Source organism: Herpailurus yagouaroundi, unplaced genomic scaffold (assembly GCF_014898765.1).
Source record: "Herpailurus yagouaroundi ecotype Mexico unplaced genomic scaffold, PumYag 206, whole genome shotgun sequence".
Classification (NCBI taxonomy): Eukaryota; Metazoa; Chordata; class Mammalia; order Carnivora; family Felidae; genus Herpailurus; species Herpailurus yagouaroundi.
The window spans coordinates 126,799-141,607 of record NW_024412437.1 but is presented as its reverse complement, the minus strand read 5'-3'; the positions used below and the strand labels follow the sequence as shown (position 1 = coordinate 141,607).

Here is a 14,809-nt window from a genome sequence, read left to right as displayed (position 1 = left end):
AGGCATTTAATAAATGCCTTTGAACTGGAATGAAGAGTAGAATTTTGTGTGCCTTCTGTTCCACACCTGACAGATACAGGACAGCATAGAGCTACCCACGGAGGATTCAGAAAACATTCTGTATTTTTAAGCCTAGGAGGGAAGGCACAACTTTGAAAGAGAATTAGTTAAAAAACTGGTAACAGCAACATTCAATATAATATAATGATAACAATAGATTGAGAAAATTTATCTTTAGTGATTTTTGTTGGAATAAAACACATTTGGGTGTGAGAATACTTCCTCATCCTCCATTCTCGGGTCTACTTCTGGCTGTGCTCCAGTCCAAAAGGCTACTTTGGGATGTCTGAAATTGCTATACATCGTCCCAGAGTCAAAGGAAGCCCCGGGGAGTTCCAACATGAATGAGAGTGTCTTCCAAATGAGATTTCCAAGCCCAACACAAAGATCATCCCTGGAAAAGTCTGAATTCTTCTGGGATTCTCTAGCCTAGGGTAGGAGAGTCTGAACTTTCTTGGTTGTCTTAGGCCTTCAGTGGGCCTTGAGATGGACTGAGGTCAGTCTTGCAATTTCAGAACTAGGTAGCACAGTTGGGATGAAGGAATTAGGTCTCATGTGGCACGTGAGCATTGCCACAGACCCCATCTCCTTTGTTCTGGGGCAGACCCTGTGGAGAAGGATGTTAATCAGAGGTGACTGCCTTGTACATATCCTCATAAGTGCTTCTAAGAAGGCTGTTTTTACCCCTTTCTTTGCCACTTACCTTACTATTTCCATTATAGCCTTTCTGGGTAAGGCCGAAGTCTCTACAAGCTTTGATAGGATTTCAAACAACAGGATCCCTGGGTTGCCAGCTAAATCTAAACATTTCTCCTTTTCTGGAACTATGAAGGAGAAAAAAATTCAAAATGCTTTCTGAAAAAACCATCTGTCAAAAAAAGTAATAAGCTGACAAGTCTTTTTATTCTATTTACAAGAGTAATACCAGGTTAGGTACTAGAGAGTTATAGAAAAACATTAAAAAATCTGTTCTATTTGGTAGAAAGGTCATTTTAATTACTGAACAGACAGAATAATCATTAAAAAATACTTTTAGTTCTGGGAGCCTGGGTGGCTCAGTTGGTTAACAACCGACTCTTGGTTTTGGCTTGGGTCATGAGTTTGAACACCATGTCGAACCCCGCTTCGGGCTCCACGCTGCCAGTGCAGAGCCTGCTTAGGATTCTCTTTCCCTCCCTCTCTTTGTGCCCTTCCCCTGCTCACACGGGCTCATGCATTCTTTTTCTCAAAATAAATACTTTTAGTTCAGTGACTTCTAAGTATATATTGACTTGAAGTAAATATGACTTGTAATTAAATTGAATTTAACATAAACACGACTCATGTATTAAGGACTATTGTCTTGTTCTTCTAGATTAAGAAATTGTTGATAAACATATCTCGGGTTTGCAAGCAAACCCTTGTTACTATAGTAGTACTTGAAGCACTAACTTCTGTTTATTCTAAGGACAGTTCACAGCCTATGAATGAGTGCTTTAAAAACAAATTTTTTTTTTAATTTTAGAGAAAAAGAGTGAGCAGGGGAGAGGGGGAGAGAGAGAGTGAGAGAAACTTAAGCAGACTCCACACTCAGCACAGGCTTGACACTGGGCTCGATCCCATGACCCTGGGATCGTGACCTGAGCCGAAACCAAGAGTCAGATGCTTAACCGACTGAGCGACCCAGGTGCCCCTGAATGAGTGTGTTTTCAAAACAGTACACAGTAGTTAGAATTTAGAATGTATTTATCCTAGAAAATATAACCTGAATTGTGGTTAGTTTTTCCAAGGCAGGCTGTTAAACTCATAAATAAACCATCAGAGGACTAATAATATGTCAAGTACACTTTCACATCATTTATGACCGTGTGTGAGAATATGCTCTTTAACCTCTAGCCGACTCTCCAGTCCTTGCACTGAGGGAAGACTTCATCAGGGTGAGGAAGGTATTTTTTAGGAATAGTAAATTATTTATACCCCAAATTTGCACGAGAGAGAGCATTTTTCTTTTTCTAAAAAAAATTTTTCATTTGTAAAGGGAGCTCCTCTCAAAGTAGCACAGGCGCTTGGTAAAGAATATTATAAAAGGTGACCGATTTTTTCTACACTACTCCAAATGTTCACACCAGAGACCAAAAAGCAGTGTCTCCTGCAGAAGGACTTGATGCATAAAATTCTAAAACTGTATCAATTTGCTTAGCAAATAGTGTTTTGGAGAAGCAGTATGGCAAGTAAATCTCACCCCAGAATACACCTTCCTCACGTGTCTCCTGATCAGAGGCCTAAATGAATAATAGTTACTATGCAGTGACTCACAGCTACCCAGCTGCCATCTGTTCTGTAATAGCTCTACTCACCCACAGCTTTAAGAAAGCGGTTCTTATCTGTTAACACCTTTATGAAGTCTGAGAAATTCACCTTTCCATCCCCTGAAACAGAAATTTGAAGGCTCAGAACAAAGATATAAGATGCATTTAGTAATTAGATTATATGTTAAATGTCAAATGAAAACACCTTGGACTATTCAATACATAAAATCACAGCATGTTAAGGCTGGAGATGTGCTCAGGTGAGCACTGGTCTTCTCGAAGTGGTTTTAGCGCTGTTACATGAGTCACCCACAGCCACCAGAAGCAATGGTGGGGTAAAAACATCAACCAGGTTCTCAGCCCCTGCAGTCCTAACCACTCACTCCTTTCCTGGAGACTTGCCATTTTTGCATGGAATCCACCCCTGGCTTCCCATACCCCCCCTCTGCTATTTTTATTATTAAAACAACCCCAAGTTGTACCCAGTCACCTCTAATGTTAAAGAATAGTGCTGTTAGAGGTATGTATGTGTGTTCTGATGAAAGAACAGACAAATTGGGCGGAGTTAGTGGAAACAAGTGATGCCTTAATTGACCAGTGACACTGATTCACATGTGGGCCTTATGCTAATTGAATGGGGCACTGGCAGTTGGGTGGGGAGAGGTGAGAGGAGATAGTGAATATATACTCCATACAACATATCAGCATGGGCTATAATCACTAGGTCAGTGTATTCAAAGGGAATGTTATCTAACAGCTTTAAAAATAGCAACAAAAATGCTGTGGCATTTTTGTCACAGTACAGATGGGCTCAGTGGGTGATGGGCATTAAGGAGGGCACTTGGGATGAGCACGGTGTTATATGTAAGTGATGAATCACTGGGTTCTACTCTGGAAACCAATACTACATTGTATGTTAACTAACTTGGAATTTAAATAAATTAAAAAATAGGTGGGCTCTAATGATGGAAGGAAGATTTGTACTAATAAGATTCAAATGGAAACAAAGGGCTTGGATTTTCTTGGTAACATGTCATTTTTGAAATTGTCAATGACTTTGTATCTGTTATTTCAAGGCACCCTCCAAAATGTACATCATGACAAGTAATCTGAATTTGATGTTGAAATATGACAGTCACTTTTAGTTTCCACACAGAACTTTTCAAAGGATAGTCCATTTTGTACAATTTGATTTTGTAACTTGTACACATACTTTACTGATATCCTTAAAGAGAAACACGTATATGTACTTTTGACAATAAATGAGATTTAATTCTCATTTATGTAATCACTGATAGAAATATATAAATTTATAAAAACCTTCTATGAGAAAAGTAATTACAAGTCAAAGTACTCACCATCAATATCAGCACATTTTAATTCATTATAGACATCATGCTTGGTTAGATTCATTCCCAACTTGGCTAGAGTGCACATCATTCCATGTAAATCAATACAGCCAGTTTTATCCTTGTTAAAGAAGTTGTAGGCATCTTGGAAGGCTGAGGAAATGCAGTTAAGTTAGTCAGATAGTTAGTTATTCAAGAATGAGTATAGAGGTGCCTTGGTGGCTCAGCCGGTTGAATGTCTGACTTCATTTCAGGTCATGATCTCATGGTTTGTGAGTTCGAGCCCCGTGTCAGGCTCTGTGCTGACAGCTCAGAGCCTGGAGCCTGCTTCGGATTCTCTGTCTCCCTTTCCCTCTGCCCCTCCCTTACTCGTGCTGTGTCTCTCTCTTCCAAAAATAAATACTAAAAAATGTATTAAAAAAAGAATGAGTACATATTCTAATGAACTAGGACAGACTATATAGTTGATTGGAGATCATGTTCTAAAAAATTATTGAGAGAAAAATGAGTACATAATAGACATTTCATATAAAGGACATCATCCTTCCATGAGATTTGAACTGGAATAAACTACTTGGTGGAAAACCAAGTATGTTCGCAAAATGGTCTTTGAAAGATGTCCATGTCCTAATCCCTGGAATCTGTGGATGTATTACTTACACAATAAAAAGGACTTTGCAGTTATAATTAAGATAAATTATTGTGGATTATCGGAGTGTGCCCAATATAATTACAGGTCCCTTAGGCAGCCAGAAGCAAGAGAGATGTGGCAAAAAGAGAGATCAGAGAGATTCAAAGAATGAGGAGGGATTGGTTTGAAGATGGACGGGGTCATGTAATGTGGAATGCAGATGGTTTTACGGGGCTGAGAGAGACTCCTGGCTAACAGCCAGTAAGGAAATGGGTCCTCAGCCCCAAGAACCACAAGGAACTGGATTCTACCAAGAACCTAAATAAGCTTGCAAGTAGATTTTTCTTTAGAGCCTCTTGGTAAGAAGCCAGGCTGGCCAACTCCTTCATTTTGGCCTTGAAAGACCCAGAGAAGAGGAACTAGCTGAACCCGCCTGGACTTCTGACCCACAGAGCTGTGAGATAATACATCTGTGTTGTTTTAAGCTGCTAAGTGTGTGGCAATTTGTTATGGCAGCAACAGAAAACGAATGGACCCAAATATACCCAAATTATATGCATGCGAATGTTTTGAATAGAGTCAAAGTTTTTTCAAAGACATACTCCAGGCATTAACTGGAGCCAAACTTAGACATGTATTTTCTAAAATCAGCGAATGAAGAAATAAACCGAGAACAAAGTATATCCCAAATGGCACCAGAATAAAACTTATTTCATATCACAGTCAAGTATTAGCATCTATATGTATGCAATGTGTCTGTATGTATGAGATTCATCTTATAGAGATAATGATACCTGTCTTAAAATTGTGTGAATAGGTAACATCTTTCTCCCTTGATAGGAGGCAGGCTTCTCTAGGGCTGGAGCCATCTCTGACTGGTTTCTAATTTCTCCCTAGTATTTCTAGCATGTTAGTAGGTATTACCTTCATTCATGCAGCCTTTCAACAAATACGCATGTCTTTTTTTTTAATGTTCATTTATTTTTGAGAGAAAGAGACAGACAGAACATGAACAGAGAAGGGGCAGAGAGAGACAGAGGCACAGAATCCGAAGCAGGCTCCAGGCTCTGAGCTGTCAGCACAGAGCCCGACGTGGGGCTCGAACTCACGAACTGTGAGATCATGACCTGAGCTGCAGTTGGACGCTTAACTGACTGAGCCCCCCAGGCATCCCAAATACGAATGTCTTCTCTGCGTCAGGTGCTGCTCTAGGTGCCTAGGCTGCACTAGTGCCCTAAATAGACAAAGATCTCTGCACTTATATAAATATAATAAATAGGTAAGTTGGATAACATGTTACAAGGTAGAAGACAAAGGAAAAAAGAAAAAGAAATGCATGTTGGGGGGATTGGGAGTTCCAGGGATTGAGGGATAGGTTGCTTGTATTAAATACGTGAGATCTGAGCAAAGACTTCAAGGGGATGAGGGAATAGATATCTGGGAGAAGAGAGGACCAGACAGAGGGAAGAGCCAGAGTGAAGGTGCCACGGGGAACAGGCCTGGCATGTTCCAGGAATAACAAAGAGGCTGGTGTGTCTGGATCGGAGTGAGCAACAGGAGAGGAACAGGAAAGGTCAGAAGTGTAGTGTGTGTGTGTGTGTGTGTGTGTGTGTGTGTGTGTGTGTGAGCGTGTGTGGGTATATTTTACCATTTATTTTAAATTTTATTTTAAAATGCATTTTTAAAAGTTTATTTACTTATTTGGGAAGAGAGAGAGAGAGAAAGAGAGAGAGAGGAGAGAGAATCCCAAGCAGGCTTCACACTGTCCGTGCAGAGCCTGATGTGAGGCTCAAACTTATGAACTGTGGGATTATGACCTGAGCTGAAATCAAGAGTTGGGCACTTAACCACCCGAGCCACCCTGGCACCCCAAATTTTACTTCAGATTGGTTTTAGATATAGTTGCAAAGATAGCCCAGGGATCCTGTAGATCCCTCACCCAGTTTTCCCTAATGTTAGCACCTTACATTACTCTGGGACATTCATTACATCTAAGAAGCCAACACTGGTGTAGTGCTATTAACTAAACTGTAGACATGAATGGGATTTCATTAGTCTTTCCCACTCCAGGAAATAGTCTATCCCATCCAGGATACTCTATTACATTTAGTTGTCACGTCTTTTTAGCCTCTTCTCTGTCACAGTTTCTCAGACTTTTCTTGTTTTTGATGACCTTGGCAGTTTTGAGGAGTACTGCTCAGGCACTTTTGTGGAAGTCCCTCAATCTTGGGTTTTCTAATGTTTTTCTCATGGTTAGCCTGAGATCATGGATTTTTGGAAAGAAGATGAGCAAAGTGAGGTAACGTTCTCCTCACGGTGTAAGAAGGCTGCATATTGTCAAGATGACTCGGCACGGATATGTTTACCTGGATTACCTGGCTGAGGGAGTGTTCGTAAGGGTTTCCCCCTGTAAAGTTACTTCCCTCCTTTCCATTTTTCTACTCTTTGGAAGCAAGTCACTAAGGGAAGTCCAGACTCAAGGGCCGGAGGGCCGGGGAATGAAGCGCCATCTCCCGGAGGAGGTAGTAACTACATTCATTATTTGGAATTCTCTTGTAAGGGAGAGTTCTCGCTTCTCCATTAAAAAAAAAATTCAATCAATGACCAACTAGGATTTATCCCAGGAATAAAAGGTTGATTTAATAACCAAAACCATGTATTAATGTATCATCTTATCAAGCTAAACATAAAAAAATGTGGTAATTTCAAGAGACAGAAAAAAGTACTTGACAAGAACATCTATTCTTGCTATCTAATATCAACAATGTAGAAATACGAAAGAATGCTCTCATCCTAATAAATTTTATCTTTGAAAGACTGTAAAAAAAATTCAATCATTTATTTCTGTCAGTATGGACTTGCAGCTATTCTTTTTATACTTGGAGTTATAACCCAACACTACTTTATTTATTTTGGTTGCCCCAAATTACTCTAGCTTTAATCATTGTGAGCCCTTCCAGGTTGCCCTCATGCATCCCTTTGAAAAGCTCCTGTGTCCTTTTGTTTCCTGAGTGCTTCCTTACTTTCTGCCACTATAACATGTCCCAGGTTTGTCTTGTCTATTCACTGCCCGGGCCCCAGAATCAGCCATTTATCCAAGCCAGTCTGCTTCTTTTATGGGAGACCGGCATTAGGAGTCGAGATCTGGGTGGTGGGTATGCTGTGGGGGTATTGATGCTTCTAAGTCCTCTCAGCCGACAGAGCTAGGAAATACTGTGCATGGATAGTAACACATGGATACACACATACTTCTAATTATTTCTTGATATGTCCATCTGTATTCATATGAAGCTAAACATGAATTCACACTGATGTCTCAGAGCCTAAGCCAGCACCACTGGTTTACTGGAGCCTTCTCCCCGTGTTTATCTGTAACTTCCCACTCCAAACCGTGAGAAACCTGGCTTCTGCCATCTGCCGTCCATTTACTGAGTTACTCCACCCAGTCCATAGGTACAACAGTTTCAGAATTGTTAAGCTATACCCCTATGGGAAACAACTTTACTGGCTAGAGTGCGTTGTTTCTGTACAGTTCCTTTTGTGTCGGGTCTTAGAGTTTCCAGTCAAAACACCATTTTCAAAGTTCCTTAGGTCATCTCCTCCCCTCACACCCACCTGACTTATGTTTCAACAGGATTACTCTGGCCGTTAGAAAAACAGACTTTTGGAAGAGTTTGGATACAAGTTGGAGACTGGTGGTCAGGAGGCTATTGTGGGTGAACAACAATGGTGCCTCCGACCAGGGCTGGAGCAGAGGTGGTAAGAACTGGCTGCTTCTAGATGTATTTTAAAGGTGGAGCCAATGAGATTTCCTGGTGGACTGATAGGTAGGGTGAGACAGAAGAGTCAAGATTTTTTTTTCCAGAATAGTGAAAGATGGAATATCATTACCTGAGATGGGGAAGGTTGTGGGTCGAGCATGTTTTAAGAGTAAGAGGCTGAGGGGAGGGAAGAATGGGGAGGTACTGTTTAGTGGGTGTGGAGGTTCAGTTTGGGAAGATGAAAATGTATGGAGGTGGGTGTGGTGACGGCTGTAGAACATGTGAATATATTTAATGCCACTGATCTGTACGTATACACTTGAAAATGGTTAACACTGTAATTTTTATGTTATGTGTATTTTTGAAATTAATTAAATTTAGTTTAATTTTTTTATTTTAGAGAGAAAGAGAGAGCGAGCATGTGAGTGGGGGAGAGGGGCAGAGGGAGAGAGAGAGAGAATCTTAAGCAGGCACCATGCTCAGCATGGAGTCCGACATAGGGCTCGATCTTATGACTCTGGGATCATGACCTGAGCCGAAACTGAGTTGGACACTGAGTGTCACCCAGGTGCCCCTATGTTGTGTGTATTTTACCACAATGAAAAAGAGTGTATGAAGAACACGTCAGGAGTTCAGTTTGGGATGTATTGATTTTGCAGTATCTATTAGACATATAATTGGAGGTGTCAAGGAGGCAATCACATATGAGCCTGGAGCTGGGGAGAGAGGCTTGGGCTGGACATACACATTTGGGAAGTGTCAGCATGTAAGTAGTATTTAAAACCTGTTCCTTCCTGCAGAAACCACAGGAAGGGACCTTGCCCACTGCCCCCCACCCTCCACTTTGCCTCCTGGCTGACTCTGGTGCTGCCCTGTGTGCCCTTCATGGTTTGCTGTGCCTCTTATTTCTAGGGATGTAGGAGTATAACACTTTCTTCCTCCTTGACGGTCATTTATGTGTCTGTCTGTCTTATAATACCCAATTAAAATAGATCCTGGGAACCCTTAAAATAAGCATCAATGTATATGAATGCTATTAGAAACCTTAAAGTTAAAAAAAATTTTTTTAATGTTTATTTATTTTTGAGACAGAGAGAGACAGAGCATGAACGAGGGAGGGTCAGAGAGAGGGAGACACAGAATCTGAAACAGGCTCCAGGCTCTGAGCTGTCAGCACAGAGCCCGACGCGGGGCTCAAACTCACGGACCGCGAGATCGTGACCTGAGCCCAAGTCGGCCGCTTAACTGACTGAGCCACCCAGGTGCCCCGAAACCTTAAAGTTTTAGAAGGCTATCAACTGTTGTTGTTGATGTGATTATTATTATTTTAAAGTTTATTTATTTATTTTGAGAGAGACAGGGACAGCCCGAGTTAGGGAGGGGCAGAGAGAGAGGAAGAGAGAGAGAATTCTAAGCAGGCTCTGCACTTCCCGTGCAGAGCTCCATGCGGGCCTCGAATCCACAAAATCGTGAGATCAAGACCTGAGCCAAAACCAAGAGTCTGACACTTAACCGACTGAGCCACCCAGGCACCCCTATAAACTATTATTAAGGCATTTAGCTCAGTTTTACAAGGATAAATGCAATTCCGATCTTGACAATCTTTTGTTTTTCAAACCGGTTTTCCCAGAAATAGAGGTGATTCTTTACTTCCTGTTTTTTCAACTGGTCCCAAACTTGGAGGGTGAAGCATTAGCCTTCCCAGAACCCAAACACAGTCATGACTGACTTTCTTTCTTTTTTGTTTTGTTTTCTTTTTTTTCTAACGAGTCATGCTTTCCCTTTCCTTTGGGCCTTTGCAGATTCTAGTCTATCTTGCCCAGAACGCTTCCTTTTTGCTGTCTGCCTTCCACTCATTATCCAACCTTCTCTGGGACTCCCTTTCTATCCTCCCAAGACCAAGTCAGGAGACTGTCTTTTATGCTCCCATAATACTTTATACTTCCCCTATCATAACTTGTGTCATATTGTGATTTAAATTGTTTCAGTCAAAAATTCACACTTTAATGATCTGACTTGTCTGAAAGACTTCCTATCAGGGCAATGACCATGTTTCCCAGGCTTACTACATCGTTTTTTTTCTGTGAGAAATCCTGGGGCTTCATTACTTGATTTCTATTTGACTTTGCATTTGTTCTTTTGCGTACCCACAAGTCCTTATTTGAATAAAAATATTTGTCTAGGACTGTCCAAATTCTAGGAAGATGTCGGTTTGAAAATAATCGCCCTTCCTTCCCATAAATTAGACACTGAATTAGAACTTCCGGTCTCAAATAGCAGAGGACTACAGTCAACCCTTGAAGTTACAGATCTCAGAGAAGAAAATGATCAGATATATCAAGGAGCTTTCATTTGGGGATGATTCTCATTACCTTGTATTTGTGAAGCATTCAGCTTCCTTTCTTTGTGCTGTAATTGGCACGGGAGAGATCCTGCTAAATCTTTATCCCTGACAAAAGACATGAGAAGATTTAATACATATGTGAAACCAGCAAATGTTAGTTCCATTCTTCAGTTTTTGCTGACTGGAATGACTGTATGCATCACAATATATCCAGAGGAGATGCAGCGAGAAAATGTTGGCCACCAAGGTCCACCTCTGCCCTATCCCTGCCCATCGCCCTTACATCCTTAAAAAAACTCTGATTTTCTCCATTTTACAAAAGAGAAAACTGAGGCTCAGAAGGATTAAATAACTTGTCCCAATTGCACAGATAATAGGTAGAAGTCCTGGGATTCAGACTCAGGTTTATCGGACTTCAAAGCTCAAGGATATAAGCCCTACACTATTCCTATTGCTAGAAATATAAATTCAAATTTTTAACGGGTGTAGGGGTGCCTGAATGGCTCAGTTGGTTCAGCATCTGACTCTGGATTTGGGTTCAGGCCATGATCTCATGGTTTGTGAGTTCAAGCCCCACATCGGGGTCTGTGCTGACAGTATGGAGTCTGCTTGGGATTCTCTCTCTGCCCCTCCCCTGCTCATGTGTGCGTGCTCTCTCTCTCTCTCTCTTAAAAGAAATAAACATTAAAAAAATTTTTAAACTGGTATAAATAATCTTATGTTGAATATCCTTATACTGAAAACTTTGTATCTATACTTATTTTATAACTTTAACTGCCAAATTGTATTTTTACCCGCATACGAGATAGAGGCAGATATATCTACATCTATACCTATATCTATATATGGTCTATATGTATATCAACCATATCTATATCTATGTATCTACCTATCTACTGAAAGAGTGATCACTTCCGGAAGGTTTGGAATACTGGGTTACTTTTCATTTCCTCAGAAAAATAAAATCTGGAAAAAAGAGAAAACGTATGGATACTTTGGGGATATTTTGTATAGATCTACCAGAGGTTATTAGTTTAGAGTACATACATAAAGTACATTATGCATAACTGGGTTTTCTTATAATATAGTAATTTTAAAGGTTTAAAAAATCATAATTTTATACATTAATTTTATTTAAAATACATTTAGGTTTGATACTAAACTAAACGTTTTATTATTATTATTTTTTTAATGTTTATTTTTGAGACAGAGAGAGACAGAGCGTGAGAAGGGGAGGGGCAGAGAGAGAGTGAGACACAGAATCAAAGGCAGGCTCCAGGCTCCGAGCTGTCAGCACAGAGCCTGATGCAGGGTTCGAACTCACAAACTGTGAGATCATGACCTGAGCCAGAGTCGGACGCTCAACCGACTAAGCCACCCAGGCGCCCCTAATATTATTTTTTTTAATGTTTGTTCATTTCCTGAGAGAGAGAGACAGAGAGAGACAGAGAGAGAGAGACAGAGTGTGAGCAGGGGAGGGGTAGAGAGAGAGAGGGAGACACAGAATCCGAGGCAGGCTCCAGGCACTGAGCTGTCAGCACAGAGCCTTACATGGGGTTCAAACTCACGAACTGTGAGATCATGATCTGAGCCGAAGTCAGATGCTAAACCGACTGAGCCACCCAGGTGCCCCTAAACTAAAAGTTTTAATGGAATATCTTAGTTTTTATCTTTCTACAAGAAGCAAATGAAGTGAAACTGGAAGAAATACTACACATGGTAATTTAAAAAATTATCGTTTATGAATTTAGTCTCCTCCTCAGTATCTAGTAGGTTCAACTCATTTTCAAAGAGGGACCTAGGGAAAAAGGAGGTAATAGGTCTCAAAATGCACCATTCCCAACTTTTACAACATGGAATTTTACCTAATTAGTTTGTTTTCTCTGCTTTTACCAACACTGATTTCTTCTGCTGCTGTTTCCATTCTATCACTTATTTAATCTCTGAAAACTCCAGTTTGCCTTACTTAGGTTATTTTATATTCATCGTATTTCTAAATATAAACAGGTTCCTTTTGCATGATATAAAAGATGCAGTAAATGGAGAAATAGGAAGTTCTCGAGAAGCAAGTCAGGCAGTGTGATGTCTTTATTAGCAACATTCAAAAAGGATCCTCTTGGCAGAATTTCAAACCACACAGGAAATGGTCTTTTTATTTTATAATGTTTCAGAGCTTTGAAGAACCTTAGGTTTGGAATGAGCCTGGGCTAGCCTCTCATCTCATGTAGGAATTCCCTCTACGTGTGCTTTGTCTAGACTTTGCTTGACTCCTTTCAGTGACAAGAACGTCATTAGTTCAAGAGACAGTTTGTAATGCAGGGTGAGGGAACAATGAGATCAAGGGACTTGGTGGCTGTAAAGTGTCTTGCCCACATCCCTCGGAAAGAGGTCAGGAATCTATTCCTGCAGCAGCGAACGGCACAGTCAAGGACGCTTGGAGAAATCTCTCCAAGTGGCAGAGAAAATGGATGGTGGTGAGGGAGAAGAGAGGCTCTTCTTCTTGTGCTCTGATAAAATATAGATCAGGCTGTTTTACTCACTAGTGGCTACTGTTTATTGGAATTTGTAATTATCAGACGGAGGAAAAAGCTTTTGCTAATATCACAGGCAAATCTCCCTTCCCAATTTTAGCTCAAGGCCAGTCACGGCTAATTTACTAGATTTCATTTTACCCATCATATTTGAGCTACAGACCTTCTCTGTACTGACTTGCTTAGGGGATTAGGTCTTCTTTGTGATCCCCTAATGTTATTCTCCTTTACACTGGCACTCAACCCGTTTCAGATTCTGTGTCTCCCTCTCTCTCTGCTCCTCCCGTTCATGCTCTGTCTCTCTCTGTCTCAAAAATAAATAAACGTTAAAAAAAAATTAAAAAAGAAAAAAAAGAAAAAAGGGGCGCCTGGGTGGCTCAGTCAGTTGAGTGTCCGGCTTCGGCTCAGGTCATGATCTCACGATCCGTGAGTTCGAGCCCCGCGTCGGGCTCTGTGCTGACAGCTCAGAGCCTGGAGCCCGTTTCAGATTCTGTGTCTCCCTCTCGCTGACCCTCCCCTGTTTATGCTCTGTCTCTCTCTGTCTCAAAAATAAATAAACATTAAAAAAAAATTAAAAAAAATAAACCAGCACTCAAAATATCTTAATTTACTGCTGACAACTTCTTAAGCCCTCTAGGATATTCTGTCCCCTTACACAAAAATTGTCTCTCATTTGGGTGAACAGGAAGAACTTTTTGTTTCTCCAATCAAAAAGGATTTTTTCTTTTCATAAAAATCTTTATCTTCAATTCATATGTTTTGTTGTATAACTAAATTTATCACAGGATACTTGAAGAACATCCTAATTTGTTTCCTCATAGCCTTTGCGCATATTTAATATATTTACCACGTTAATAATTCTTTTTTTCCATTTATTTTATTTTTAAATTTTATTTATTTAAATTCAAGTTATTTAACATACAGCGTAGTAATGGTTTCAGAAGTAGAACCCAGTGATTCATCACTTACGTAGAACACCCAGTGCTCATCCCAATAAGTGTCCCCTTAATACCCATCACCCATTTAGCCCACCCCTCCCACCTCACCTCCAGCAACCCTCAGTTTGTTCTCTGTATTTAAGAATCTCTGATGGTATGCCTCCCTGTTTTTTTTTTTTTAATGTTTGATGTTTATTTATTTTGAGACAGAGAGAGAGCAAATGGAGAGGGGGAAGGGAGGGGAAGAGAGAATTCCAAGCAGGCTCCATGCTGTCAGTGCAGAGCCCAATGTGGAGCTCGAACTCACTAACTGTGAGATCATGACCTGAGATGAAATCAAGAGTCAGATGCTTAAATGACTGGGTCACCTAGATGCCCCCTCTCTGTTTTTATCTTTTCCTTCCCTTCCTCTTTGTTCATCTGTTTTGTTTCTTATATTCCACATATGAGTGAAATCATATATATGTCTTTCTCTGACTTATTTTGCTTGGTATAATACACTCTAGTTCCATCCACATTGTTGCAAATGGCAAGACACCTTAATAATCCTTTATCTTAATCTACTTATCACCTGAATACATTCATTACTTACCTCTTGCCATGGGAGCTGGGTACTTTTGTTAGAGGATTCAGCTTAACTTTTGATTTAATATCAGAAACTGCCATGGGGCCAATAACTCTGTCTGGAATTCAGAAGATACAAATAGATCAAATCACAGATTAATTCCTCTATTTTCTTTTGCAACTTCCCTAGCTTAAGACCTAGAGTTTGAAGTCCAGGGCCTTGAGGAATGGTAATATGTGCAAATTCAAGTTAGAGGTGTGTGCAGAGTTGGAAGGCCATGCGGAAGGGCCCTTCACTGTCCAGAGAACTCTAAGCAAAATTCTTATCATTGTCTACCCCCTT

At 40.5% G+C, this 14,809-nt stretch overlaps 1 protein-coding gene across 2 annotated transcripts in view; it reads right to left on the bottom strand.

Annotated features, from left to right (window-relative positions):
• Positions 1-14,809, bottom strand: part of EFCAB3 (EF-hand calcium binding domain 3) — a 39,206-nt gene that overhangs the window by 12,707 nt on the left and 11,690 nt on the right. For both annotated transcript variants that reach the window (XM_040452000.1, XM_040452001.1), the window contains exons 2-6: positions 14,495-14,585; positions 10,462-10,538; positions 3,707-3,850; positions 2,397-2,468; positions 764-884 (exon numbers count right to left, since the gene is read on the bottom strand). In XM_040452000.1, coding sequence (XP_040307934.1) covers positions 764-884; positions 2,397-2,468; positions 3,707-3,850; positions 10,462-10,538; positions 14,495-14,585 — 505 coding nt within the window. The remainder of the gene's footprint in view (positions 1-763; positions 885-2,396; positions 2,469-3,706; positions 3,851-10,461; positions 10,539-14,494; positions 14,586-14,809) is intronic.